At 48.8% G+C, this 13,956-nt stretch overlaps 1 protein-coding gene across 7 annotated transcripts in view; it reads right to left on the reverse strand.

Moving 5' to 3' along the window:
• Positions 1 to 2,669: 2,669 nt before the first annotated feature.
• LOC136933034 (NACHT, LRR and PYD domains-containing protein 12-like) overlaps positions 2,670 to 13,956 on the reverse strand; it is a 134,693-nt gene continuing 123,406 nt past the window's right edge. For all 7 annotated transcript variants that reach the window (XM_067228403.1, XM_067228421.1, XM_067228430.1 and 4 more), the window contains 3 exons: positions 9,071 to 9,244; positions 6,125 to 6,180; positions 2,670 to 3,107 (listed from right to left, as the gene is read on the reverse strand). In XM_067228403.1, coding sequence (XP_067084504.1) covers positions 3,049 to 3,107; positions 6,125 to 6,180; positions 9,071 to 9,244 — 289 coding nt within the window. In that variant the 3' untranslated portion in view covers positions 2,670 to 3,048. The remainder of the gene's footprint in view (positions 3,108 to 6,124; positions 6,181 to 9,070; positions 9,245 to 13,956) is intronic.

Genomic DNA, 13,956 nt, shown 5'->3' on the forward strand with positions numbered 1-13,956 from the left:
GGGTGGGGGGAGAGAGTAGGGAGGGAGGGTGGGGGGGAGAGAGTAGGGAGGGAGGGTGGGGGGGAGAGAGTAGGGAGGGAGGGTGGGGGGGGAGAGAGTAGGGAGGGAGGGTGGGGGGGGAAGAGAGTAGGGGAGGGAGGGTGGAGGGAGAGAGTAGGGAGGGAGGGTGGGGAGGGAGGGTGGGGGAGAGAGTAGGGAGGGAGGGTGGGGGGAGAGAGTACGGAGGGAGAGGTAGGGAGGGAGGGTAGGGAGGGAGGGTAGGGAGGGAGGGTAGGGAGGGAGGGTAGGGGGAGAGAGTAGGGAGGGAGGGTGGGGGAGAGAGTAGGGAGGGAGGGTGGGGGGGGAGAGAGTAGGGAGGGAGGGTGGGGGGGAGAGAGTAGGGAGGGAGAGTGGGGAGGAAGGGAGAGTAGGGAGGGAGGGTCGGGGGAGAGAGTAGGGAGGGAGGGTGGGGAGGGAGAGAGTAGCGAGGGAGGGTAGGTAGGGAGGGTGGGGGGAGAGAGTAGGGAGGGAGGGTGGGGGGGAGAGAGTAGGGAGGGAGGGTGGGGGGAGAGAGTAGGGAGGGAGGGTGAGGGGGAAGAGTAGGGAGGGGAGGGTGGGGGGAGAGAGTAGGGAGGGAGGGGTGGGGGGGGAGAGAGTAGGGAGGGAGGGTGGGGGGGAGAGAGTAGGGAGGGAGGGGTGGGGGGGGATGAGAGTAGAGAGGGAGGGTGGGGGGGAGAGAGTAGGGAGGGAGGGTGGGGGGAGAGAGTAGGGAGGGAGGGTGAGGGGAGAGAGTAGGGAGGGGAGGGTGGGGGGGAGAGAGTAGGGAGGGAGGGTGGGGGAGAGAGTAGGGAGGGAGGGTGGGGGGGGAGAGAGTAGGGGAGGGAGGGGTGGGGGGAGAGAGTAGGGAGGGAGTGTGGGGAGGGAGGGTGGGGGAGAGAGTAGGGAGGGAGGGTGGGGGGAGAGAGTACGGAGGGAGAGTAGGGAGGGAGGGTAGGGAGGGAGGGGTAGGGGGAGAGAGTAGGGAGGGAGGGTGGGGGAGAGAGTAGGGAGGGAGGGTGGGGGGGAGAGAGTAGGGAGGGAGGGTGGGGGGAGAGAGTAGGGAGGGAGGGTGGGGGAGAGAGAGTAGGGAGGGAGGGTGGGGGGAGAGAGTACGGAGAGAGAGAGTAGGGAGGGAGGGTGGGGGAGAGAGTAGAGAGGAAGGTGGGGGGAGAGAGTAGGGAGAGAGAGAGTGGGGAGGGAGGGTGGAGGGAGAGAGTAGGGAGGGAGTGTGGGGAGAGTGGGAGGGTGGGGAAGAAAGTAGGGAGGGAGGGTGGGGGAGAGAGTAGGGAGGGAGGGTGGGGGGGAGAGAATAGAGAGGGAGGGTGGGGGAGAGAGTAGGGAGAGAGAGAGTACGGAGGGAGGGTAGGGGGAGAGAGTAGGGAGGGAGGGGGGAGAGAGAGAGTAGGGAGGGAGGGTGAAGGGGAGAGAGGTAGGGAGGGAGGGTGAGGGGGAGAGAGTAGGGAGGGAGGGTGGGGGGAGAGAGTAGGGAGGGAGGGGGGAGAGAGTAGGGAGGGAGGGTGAAGGGGAGAGAGTAGGGAGGGAGGGTGAGGGGGAGAGAGTAGGGAGGGAGGGTGGGGGAGAGAGTAGGGAGGGAGGGGATCACACTAGACACACACACAGTGTATATTCAAGTGGGTAATACTGTCATATTACTAGTCCTAAATGTAGTGTTTCCAGTGTGTGTGTGTGGTGTGTGTGTGTACATGTGTGTGTGTGTACGTGTGTGTGTGTAAATTGTGTGTGTGTCCTGTGTGTCTGTGTGTGTGTGTGTGTGTCTATAGGGCCACTGGGTCACCAACAAACACACAGCATGTCTTCTATCATCCTGTATAAAACATCTTTATTTCTCCTTATTTAGTCACTAAGACACTATTTAGTTCATCACATTCAGTGGAACTGAGATCAAAGACAGGATCAGAATCAGAATCAGAATGGATTTATTCGCCATGAGAGTTTGCACAGACAAGGAATTTGCTTTGGCAGGAAGGTGCATACAATAAACATATACCTAAAATGTAAATATGTGGACTATCTATACTAAGGGTACATAAACTTGGATTGTTGTTTGTCAACAATGAACCCGTTAAGGAGTAGCATCAACACGTGTGCGATAGTTCGAAAGCCCCACAGAGTAACGTCGCACGTGTGATTCCTGAACATTCCAACCCACTATTTTCCGATAGACAAAAACGACATGACAAAACGCTGTAGTATGGCTTCAAAATGTACAGTTAGGAGGCTAACAAGTAACGCTAGCAGGTAGTAGCATTGCTACGAGTATTATGCTAGGTTGCTAGGTAACGGAAGCTAACTAAAGCTAGCTAGCTTCCGTTTTGGAAAAATAACTCCACTCTGGTGGAAGCGTCGGTAATATTTAGAGATATTAATCATATTTAATATCAGTAATATTTACATCTAAAGGTTAAAACAAAACAAACATTCTACACACAGCAATATTTACAAACACTCTGGGATATCAATCACAACTGTATACAGTTCAATCTTCAATGACATCTATGTGAGCACAGTGTGTGAGAGTGTGTGTGGGCTATTCTACCTGACTCAGGGACACTGAGGAGTCAGTATAAACCCAGAACCCAGGATAGAGGGGCTCAGTGAATGTGCTGTGGAATGTGTGCAGGTGGGTCAGTGTGTCAGAGGAGACTGTGTAGAAGGACAGAGTGCCGGCCGGCCAGTCCAGATACACTCCTACTCTGTGGGAGCTGGAGGGGGGGGCAGGTATGTCAGTGATCTTCTTATTGTGCCTGGCAGAGTATCTGTTTATCATCACAGTACAGACTCCAGGACTTGTTATTGTATCCAAGCCCACAGTCATAACCCACTCCTCTCCTGCTGATTCCTTTATATGTCACTGCTATATGAACCCCTCCTCCTCCACTCCACTCTGCCTCCCAGTAACAGCGCCCAGACAGACCCTCTCTACACAGCACCTGTTCATAGTTCTCAAATCTCTCTGGGTGACGAGGATACGGCTGCTTCTCTCTCCTCCTTGTCACCTTTCTGTTCTCCTCAGACAGAGAGAGTTCTCTGTGTGCTGTGTTTGGGGTCCAGTGTGAGCTCACAGGCATCTGATGGGGGAGACCAAGACACAATATATTACTGATCATCATCATTCACATTAGAATGTCTCCCTCTTCCTGCCTCCCTCCTCTCCCTCTCTCTCTCTCTCTCTCTCTCTCTCTCTCTCTCTCTCTCTCTCTCTCTCTCTCTCTCTCTCTCTCTCTCTCTACCCATCCTCACTCCCCCTTTCATTCTCTCTCTCTCTCTACCCATCCTCACTCTCTCTCTCTCTTCACTCTCTCTCTCTCTCTACCCATCCTCACTCCCCCTTTCATTCTCTCTCTCTCTCTCTCTCTCTACCCATCCTCACTCCCCCCTTTCATTCTCTCTCTCTCTCTCTCTCTCTACCCATCCTCACTCTCTCTCTCTCTACCCTGCTCTCTGTCCCTCCCCTCTCTCTCTCTTCCACTCTCCCTCTCTTCCTTTCATTCTCTCATTCTGTTCTCCTCCCTCACATGCTACCTCTCTCCCTCCAAATCCCTCTTTCCATCATCCCTCATCTCCTTACCCCTGATATGCCCCCATCACTCCATCTTTCTAGGGAGGAGGGGAACAGGGGAGGAGAGGAGAGGGAGAAGTGAAGAGAGGAGAGGGAGGAGGAGGAAGAAGGGGAAGAGGGGAGGAGAGCAGAGGGAAGAGGGAGGAAAGGAAGAAGGGAGAAGAGGAAGAAGGGAAGAGGGGAGGAAGGGAGGAGAGGAAGAAGGGAAGAGGGGAGGAGGGGAAAAAGGGAGGAGAGGAAGAAGGGGAAGAGGGGAGGAGGGGAAGAAGGGAGGAGAGGAAGAAGGGGAAGAGAGGAAGAGGAGAGCAGAGGGAAGAGGGGGAAAAGGGGAGGAGAGGGAGGAGGGGAAGAGGGAGAGGAGAGCAGAGGGAAGAGTGGAAGAGGGGAGGAGGGGAGAGAGGAGAGGGAGAAGGGGAGGAGGGGAGCAGAGGAGAGGGGAAGAGGGGAGGAGAGGAGGAGGGGAAGAAGGGAAGAGGGGAGGAGAGGAAGAGGGGAAGAGGGGAGGAGAGGAAGAGGAGAGCAGAGGAAGGGAGGAGGGAAGAGGGAGGAGGGGAAGAGGGGAGGAGAGGGAGAGGGGAAGAGGGGAGGAGAGGAAGAGGGGAAGAGGGGAAGAGGAGAGGAGAGCAGAGGAGGAGGGGGAAGAGGGGAGGAGGAGGAGGGGAAGAGGGGAGGAGAGCAGAGGGAGGAGGGGAAGAGGAGAGGAGAGCAGAGGAGGGGAGGAGGGGAAGAGCGGAGGAGAGGAAGAGGGAGGAGGGGAAGAGGAGAGGAGAGGGAGGAGGGGAAGAAGGGAAGAGGGGACGAGGGGAAGAGGGGAGAGGAAGAAGGGAGGAGAGGAAGAGGGAGGAGGGGAAGAGGAGAGGAGAGGGAGAAGGGGAGGAGAGGAGAGGGAGAAGGGGAGGAGGGGAGGAGAGGAAGAGGAGAGAAGAGGGAGGAGGGGAAGAAGGGAAGAGGGGAGGAAGGGAGGAGAGGAAGAGGGAGGAGGGGAAGAGGAGAGGAAGAGGAGAGGAAGAGGGAGGGGGGGAAGAGGGAGGGAGGGAAGAGGAGAGGAGGGGAAGAGAGGGAGGAGAGCAGAGGGAGGAGGGGAAGAGAGGGAGGGAAAGAAGGGAAGAGGGGAGGAGGGGGAAGAGGGGAGGAGAGAGAGGAGGGGAAGAGGAGAGCAGAGGGAGGGGAACAGGGGAGGGGAAGAGGAGAGAGAGGGAGGAGGGGAAGAAGGGAAGAGGGGAGGAGGGGAAGAGGAGGAGAGGAAGAGGGAGGAGGGGAAGAAGAGAGCAGAGGGAGGGGAGGGGAACAGGGGAGGGGAGGGAGGAGGGGAAGAGGAGAGAGAGGGAGGAGGGGAAGAGGAGAGAGAGGGAGGAGGGGAAGAAGGGAAGAGGGGAGGAGAGGAAGAGGGAGGAGAGGGAGGGGAACAGGGGAGGAGAGGGAAGAAGGGAAGGGGAGAGCAGAGGGAAGAGGGGAAGAGGGGAGGAGAGCAGAGGGAAGGAGAGGAAGAAGGGAGGAGAGGGAGGGGAACAGGGAGGAGAGGGAAGAAGGGAAGGGGAGGAGAGGGAAGAAGGGAAGAGGGGAGGAGAGCAGAGGGAAGAGGGGAGGAGGGGAAGAGGAGAGGAGAGCAGAGGAGGGGAAGAGGGGAGGATAGTAGAGGGAAGAGGGGAGAAGAGGGAGGAGAAGAAGGGAAGAGGGGAGGAGGGGAAGAGGGAGGAGGGGAAGAGGAGAGGAGAGCAGAGGAGGGGAGGAGGGGAAGAGCGGAGGAGAGGAAGAGGGAGGAGGGGAAGAGGAGAGGAGAGGGAGGAGGGGAAGAAGGGAAGAGGGGAGGAGGGGAAGAGGGGAGAGGAAGAAGGGAGGAGAGGAAGAGGGAGGAGGGGAAGAGGAGAGGAGAGGGAGAAGGGGAGGAGAGGAGAGGGAGAAGGGGAGGAGAGGAAGAGGAGAGAAGAGGGAGGAGTGGAAGAGGAGAGAAGAGGGAGGAGGGGAAGAGGGGAGGAGAGGAAGAGGGGAGGAGAGGGAGGAGGGGGAGAAGGGAAGAGGGGAAGAGGAGAGGAGAGGAAGAGGAGAGAAGAGGGAGGAGGGGAAGAAGGGAAGAGGGGAGGAGAGGAAGAGGGGAAGAGGAGAGGAGAGGGAGACGGGGAAGAGGGGAGGAGAGGAGAGCAGAGGGAAGAGGGGAAGAGGGGGATGAGGGGAAGAGGAGAGGAGGGGACGAGGGGAGGAAGAGGGAGGAGGGGAAGAGGAGAGGAGAGCAGAGGAGGGGAAGAGGGGAGGAGAGGAAGAGGGAGGAGGGGAAGAGGGGAGGAGAGCAGAGGAGGGGAAGAGGGGAGGAGAGGAAGAGGGGAGTAGAGGGAGGAGGGGAGAAGGAAGGGGACATAGCACACACAGACGTACACACAGTATTGATGTGGGTAATTGTGTTAAATTACTGCTTCTAAAAGTGTGTGTTTACAGTGTGTGTGTGTGTCCATTTTTGACAGTGTCCAAGTCACTAATGGTAGTCCCTTGTATGACCTTGTGTACTAGAACCAAGTAGCAGTCAATACTCACATCTCCAGGCCTTCAAAAAGCCAGGTTTGATCCAGCACTCTCCACCATGATCCACACTGCAGGGATAAGCAGAGGAATGATGAAAATACACTTCACCTGTTGATAAGTGACTTAGCAACTGACTTTCTAAGTAAACATGTTGTTTCTCTCATCATCAGAGGTGTATTCCAGAAAGCAGGTTTTACAAACTCTGAGCCGAACCCTGAACTCTGACTTGATGAACCCTGAGATGGGAAGCTCAGAGTTATCACTTCCAAAACAGCTGATCTGAGTTAGTTCGTTTCTAATTCACTGGAATTACATTTAGTCATTTAGCAGACGCTCTCATCCAGAGAATTAGAAATTCTCATGCGTGCAGGCGAGTATGAAGACATTTTCAGAAAGCAGAAAAACAACTTCAACAGCAAAAGAGGCAATTGTTCATTCAGTACATTTCAAAGCAGTATATTAATTTCACATTTAACCACGTCTTACTAGCCTGGCTCTGCCCTCCTATGTACTTCCGCTCAATTTTCATTTTGCTTCTGTACTCCGTCTGGGCTTTCCGTATATTAGTTGATGTCTCAAGTCAACTTTTTACCGTCCAATCAGCGAACAGAGGGAGTGGCTGAGAACGATGACATTGATGTCGTGCGCTAGTTTGCGCATTTGTTCAGACTCTCTGTACAAATGAAATGTACGAGAGTCTGGTTAGGACCAGGCTAACGTCTTACTACAAGTGAAGAAGAAATGGAACAATCCTATGTGCGCAAAACAACTGGCACATTCTTCTCCTTTTTAATGACAAGATTACGAGAAGGAGGGTCCATCAACCTCCACAGCACAGATTAACAGTGAGATGTTCAGGAAATGCCAGGTTAGCTCTGCATGGAAAACTGTAGAATTTCATGTCATCCGTATGTGTTATATGGCTTCAACAACAATCAGGTTGATGAGGAAAGGACCCCCCATGTCTGACAGTAGCTTCAGGCTCAGCATGAGGGAGGGGAGAGGGAGAAACTCATGGTTTGTTACAGAAAAGCTGCCAGCAAGCAGGTGAGGTTCACAGTCAGTTACCGTGGTAACACACCCAGTTTTCAGTGTTTCCCATACATTAATTTATTTGTAACGGCCCGCCACAATTAGAGATTTACCACCACAAATTTATAAAATGGTGTTTTTGCTTTTACTGTTTAACATCACAAAAAAATATTTAATAGTAGAGCTGCACGCAGCATACTGATTCGCTCAGCCCCTTCTTGCCCCGCTCGCGTTCTCTCTCTATCACTACAACAGACACGTCTGTGAATAAGCCCCTCTCTCCGTGCACGCTCTGAATCAATGCACGGGTCAAACAGCTTTTTCCCTCAGAGACAACAGGACAATCAATCTGGAGTTTACGAACGGTTAGGCCCAATCCCAATGTCCACCCTCACAGACTTTGAGGCACATTCTCACTAAGTCTGTGAGGGCTTAGGGCTGTCCCACTGTCAAATTGTCAAGTTCGTGAGGGCTCTTTCGAAGACATTTTATGCACCCGTAAGTCTGCATTTTTGCAGACTTGCCCACAATTCACAGCGTAGTGACGTGAAACACGAGGGTTACCAGGGGAAGCCTGGAAGAGAGAAAAAGATCCTGGCTAACCCTCCTCATAAGACAAGAAAGACGAAGAACAGTAAACAAACAAGCATGGAAGGAGCAACCAACCCTGACGTAAACATAGTTAGAAATAACAGTTAACATCAGTAAGTTTAAACACAAAGCTCACTGACGGTTAATATAGCCAGAGCTGGGTGTAGTAGGGCTGCACAATTAATAAAATTTTAATCACGATCACGATTTTGGCTTCCCACGATGAAATTCGCGTGATGGAGCGATATTTAAAATGCGGCATTCTTTTGGCAAAGCCAATCTAGCGCTCCGTAAACCATAGGTGCGTTCGACATCGGCTGCATGAAACAACCAGCGAGAGTTGCCGCTTGCAGTCGGGGAAGAGTTATAAACGGCTGCGTAAAGTCGGACATTCCTGCTTCCTGGTTTGCTGCGTTGACGTCAGTCATGGCCGATCAAGCGCTGTTTGCTTACTTCATCACTGACGAACTGCATGGTATAATTAGCCTACGTGACAAAAAAAGTTGTTTTGGTTAAAATCAACAAATAATCATGATAATTAATCGTGATCTCAATGTTGATCAAAATAATCGTGCTTATCATTTTGGCCATAATCGTGCAGCCCTAGTGTGTAGGTTGTCCTTTGATGATAAATTCCAAATATGCTTTCATCAGATTTGATCCAACAACATTACTATTTTACCTATAATGCCGCAAAGTCCTGAACCATTCCAATTTATAGCATTTTGAGCTCTTGTAGCCTCTTGCACTCAATTACTTACTAGGTGACGTCAAGTAAGTGTGTGAGGGTTCAGGGCTTAGGGTTTAGGGGGGACATTGGGATTGGGCCTTAGTATCATCATTCTCTGCACAAAGGTGTCCAAAACTGAGTAAATATAATAATATTTGTAGTTAAAAACATTCGGCAAATATAACAATATGAGTCCAACATAATGTTTATATTATATGAAGCTCAAAAACTATTTTGCGCTCAAATTGATTCCATTTTCTTTTCTTGTTGAAGTCCCTAGCTACATTCACTTCAAACCGACACTAGGACCTAGGTTTGAGCTGAGCTACATTTTACAACGTCTGGTTTTAGTGACCTCTCTTTCTGGAGCTAAAAACCCAGAGTTTCCCTCATCTCAGGGTTTAAAAACTCAGTTTTCACTAAACCCGCTTTCTGGAAATACAATTATGATTGTGGCTACAACCATATTGTAGATTGTAAAGTAAACATGCAGTTTTTAATTGTATCATAATGAAATGCAAGGCCTATTAACATAGTTTGATATATGTTCAGTGTTAAGCGACATTACATTAAGAGGTATATATAAAAAACAAACATCTCCTTACTTCAGTTTCTCCAGTCTGCAGTGTGGATCCTCCAGTCTAGCAGAGAGCAGCTTCAATCCTTTTTCTCCTGGATGATTGTAGCTCATGTCCAGTTCCCTCAGGTGGAAGGGGTTGGACCTCAGAGCTGAGGCCAGAGAAGCACAGCCTTCCTCTGTGACCAGACAGCCTGACAGCCTGTAGAAAGAGGATCAATATTGTGACAGAATCCATCTGGGCCTCCAGAGTGAGTCAGCACAGAGGGGTTCATTTGGCAGGTACTGTCATAGCTGCACCTCCCCTCATTAGACAGAGTGACCCACGTAATCCAATATCAGAAAAGTTGAAGATGTAACTCTTTATCGTGTATAAGAATGATACTGTGTTCAGCATTCCATTTGTGTAGAGAGAGGCCAACCCCCCAGGTGAACTATAGGCAAGGTAAAGGCTTAGGTAAACAGAAAGATCCTTATCTTATCTGAGCATTTCATTTAGTTAGCCTAAGCAGGGCCACTTTAAGACATATGCACGCACACACGCAAGCACGCGTGCAGGATCTATGCAAGGGAGCCAATGAAAGAAGAGCCATGTGACAGACAATTCTATATATTTGTACAACATGGTTTTTGTATTGGGAATGTTGGGATGATAATAGAGAATCGAGGATAAAGAACAAGCAAGTTTGCTTGTTCAATATTTCCACTATTTTAAACAGTTATCATATTCCAAAGGAAGAAATATTAGTGCATCTAAACCAGCCAAGATAAATTAGAGTAGGCTATAGGGAAAGGAATTGCACATTTGTGTGCCAGATAATATTTCCACAAAAATTCCCCCATTAAATACAATACATCATGACAGTTTGCATGATTTGAAATGGTCACTTATTATCACACTGGTATTTAATTATCACAGCAAACAATTACTGCACTGAACTGTAAGTAAAGCAAAAATAACAAAACCTGTAATTATCACTCGAACCATTCACGTCTTCTATGCTAAACCTAGCAGTCACGTGAACGTGAATGAGGTGAACGAATCCTTTCTGTTTCCTCTACTGAGCCAATGCAACAGTCCCTATGCGCTGCCACGAGAAGATGAACGAATCACTCACTGAGACGACTCGTTACTCCCCAGTCATTCTAAAGATTCGTTCAAAATGAAGGAATCGTTCACAAACGACACATCACGACTGGCCTCTTGGTTGATGTGAACATACCACTTTACAATTAATAGACGTACACAAAAATAAATAAAAATGGCCATTCCTCTGTATACGGAGGTAGTGACCAAATCAACTAATAAGTCTCCCTGTGTGAGTTCTTGTTTAAACTGTAGTTAAGCTGTAGTTCTCCTTTAGCTTTCCGGCAGAATAGACAGCATCTATCTTCCACTTTCCTAACTGTAGGAGCCATTTGTGTTTCTTATTGACATGTCATATTATTTTGGTTAGATAGAACTGTCAGAATATTTTGGACACTGGGTGGCAGTCATTGGAGGCACAGGGTTCTATATTTAGGGACACAGGTGACAGGAAGGGGCACAGGTAGAGGGAAGGGACACAGTTCTCACCAGACCAGAGAACAGACCACAGTGCACAGACCACCAATGACATTGGGAAACCTGGTATGTCAATCTACATTTTACAACTATGCATAATAAATAACAACTAAACGGCAAATAAGGACTGGAAAATCTGATACATTGTGTCAGCATAAGATCACTCCTAAATTACCTGTGTATAATGGCAACGATATAGACGTATTGGAAAACTAGAAACATTAAGCGAGAACTCGCCCTTTTATTGAAACTTGAGCTTCAAACTGAAAAAGGTTTTTTGTATTCCACAAAATCTGGCCGCTATCCCTAATCAAGGGACATTGTCGTCACCTGCGCTGGTCTGACAGATTGGAAACCCTGCAGTTCAACGCGCAGGGAGAGTGTGTACTGGCAGCATCAAGCACGCTTTATTGAATGCTATAAAAGCCATATTGGGAAACGGATAATATAATGGTGTTGTTCGACTGAATGCTAAAATCTTACAACAATATCGTCTGTTTGAAAGTCGTGCAGTCGGCATACAAACGTTCCTGCATTACGCCAATGAGGTCTTATGCTTAATAAACAACTAAACGGCAAAGCCCTCTCCTGCTGCCTCTTCCTAGATATTTGTAACTACCTCCCGTTCCCCCTACCCTGCCTCAGTCACCTAAAATGTCATTTTACATATAAAACGGTGAAATATTAGCCTACCTGGCGAACTTGTTCCACTGAGTTGGATTCCAATTGAAGAATATCCCACCTCAGTCGCTCTTTATTAGCTACAAAATGTCCTGGTTTATACACCGCGAATATCCTGTGGTTATCCTGAGGTAAACTTCTTCTAAATTACAGTAAAAAAACTCTGAAATACTTTTGTTCTGGACTGGAAAGTCATGTTTTGTTGACTTAAACTTTCAGATGTTTGCTACATTTTTCTTATCTTTGAATTTTCTGAGCAGATATACATCGCTGGTTCCGACGCCATTAGTTAACGTCGTTCTTTTTAGAAACACGGCTAACTGATCCAGAGATGGAGATCACATGACAGAACATGCAAACACGTCATGCTATTGGACAATATTATCATAGAGAAATAACAGCAAGTTCTTCTGAAAAATGAAAGGGGAATTAAATGGAAGTGAAATTAACCAAATGTATGCAAAAAAAAACTTAGCTACCCAATAAATGTATATATTTTAAAATGACAGAATGCTTATCAGTATTTATTTAATTCTGTTAGGTCATTAGATAACCATATTCTGCTACAAAAGAGCAACATAACTGCCTGTTGGCTCTGCCTTCCGTCCTGAGAGAACAGGAACTGCTATATTCGGATGCTGTTCGTGGATAACGGTGTTGGAACAAATGGTTAATCATCAACACCATCATGCCTGTCTTTCTGTATTTCAACATTTTATATATAAAATGTTGAAATACAGAAAGACATAGAAAGACATACAGATATATATATATATATTATATATATATTATATATATATTATATATATATATATATATTCTACACTGCTCAAAAAAATTATGGAACACTTTTGAAAACACATCAGATCACAATGTGAAAAAAAATTATGTTGGATATCTATACTGATATGGACAGTTTAATGTCTTAGGAACGAAAGGATGACACATCTTTTGATGGAAATACGTTTTCATACTTTAAGAGGGCTTAATTTTATAGACACCCCAAAAATCAAAGTGAAAAAATGATGTGACAGGCTAGTTCATTTTGCCAAAATTAAATTTCTTCAACTCAAAATGCTTCTCAATATCTTGTGTGGCCCCCACGTGCTTGTATGCATGCTTGACAACGTCGCGGCATGCTCCTAATGAGACGACGGATGGTGTCTTGTGGGATGTCCTCCCAGATCTGTCGAAGGGCTTCAGTGAGCTCCTGTAAAGTCTGAGGAGCAACCTGGCGGCGTCTGATGGACCGAAACATAATGTCCCAGAGGTGTTCTATCGGGTTTAGGTCAGGTGATCGTGAGAGCCATTCAATTGTATCGATTCCTTCATCCTCCAGGTACTGCCTGCACCCTCTTGCCACATGAGGCCGGGAATTGTCGTGCATCCGGAGGAACCCAGGACCTACTGCACCAGCGTAGGGTCTGACCATGGGTTCCAGGATTTCATCCCGATACCTAATGGCAGTCAGACTGCCGTTCTCTAGCCTGTAGAGGCCTGTGCGTCCCTCCATGGATATGCCTCCCCAGACCATCACTGACCCACCACCAAACCGGTCATGCTGAATGATGTTGCAGGCAGTACAGTGTTCTCCTTGGCTTCTCCAGACCCTTTCACGTCTATCACAGGTGCTCAGGGTGAACCTGCTCTCATCTGTGAAAAGCACAGGGCGCCAGGGGCGGACATGCCAGTTCTGGTGTTCTATAGCAAATACCAATCGAGCTCCACGGTGCTGGGCAGTGAGCACAGGGCACACTGTAGGACGTTGCGCCCTGAGGACACCCTCATGAAGTCTGTTTCTGATTGTTTGGGCAGAGACATTCACACCAGTGGCTTGCTGGAGGTCATTCTGTAGGGCTCGGGCAGTGCTCAACCTGTTCCTCCTTGCACAAAGCAGCAGATATCGGCCCTGCTGATGGGTCGAGGACCTTCTACGGCCCTGTCCAGCTCTCCTAGAGTAACTGCCTGTCTCCTGGAATGTCCTCCATGTACTGGAGATTGTGCTGGGAGACACATCAAATCTCCTTGCAACGGCACGGAGTTGGACAATATGTGCAACTTCTGTAGGGTTAAGAAATCGCCTCATGCTCCCACTCAAAGAGATCAAGAGGGAAAAACTTGAAATGGCCTCCACATGCAAAACCAGTCCTGTTTTGGGGTTGGCTCATTGTTGCCCCTCTAGTGTACCTGTTGTTAATTACATCAACACCAATGCAGCGGAAAGTACCCCTCTGCTACTTAACTGACCAGATCATTATCAGAGAAGTTAATTCATGCCATACCCTGATAAAAAACAGTTCCTTTAATTATTTTGAGCAGTGTAGTTTAAAGTTGTTACATTCTTGTCTGCATTCTGTTCTCTTTTTGCTTTAATGCTATGTTACATGTAGCAAAACCAACCTCAAGGAATATAATGGCCAATATTATCTTTAGTGATCTGTGCAAATGACCAATAAAAGTGTGTTCAACTTCCTAAAGAGCAGCGTTGCACCTGACACTTAAGGCCGAAATATACTTTCCGCTATGTACGTGTACACATGCTGAATGGCTGCAGCACGTATCCTGCTTTTGTTTGGTGCGTACTTTTGTGCACGTCTCCCTGGTCCTTAAATGTACGCATACGCAAGGTGCAATACCGACAGAAATCGTGGGCCAGTATACTATCCCTG

The sequence above is a fragment of the Osmerus mordax genome, chromosome 2 (genome assembly GCF_038355195.1).
Source record: "Osmerus mordax isolate fOsmMor3 chromosome 2, fOsmMor3.pri, whole genome shotgun sequence".
Classification (NCBI taxonomy): domain Eukaryota; kingdom Metazoa; phylum Chordata; class Actinopteri; order Osmeriformes; family Osmeridae; genus Osmerus; species Osmerus mordax.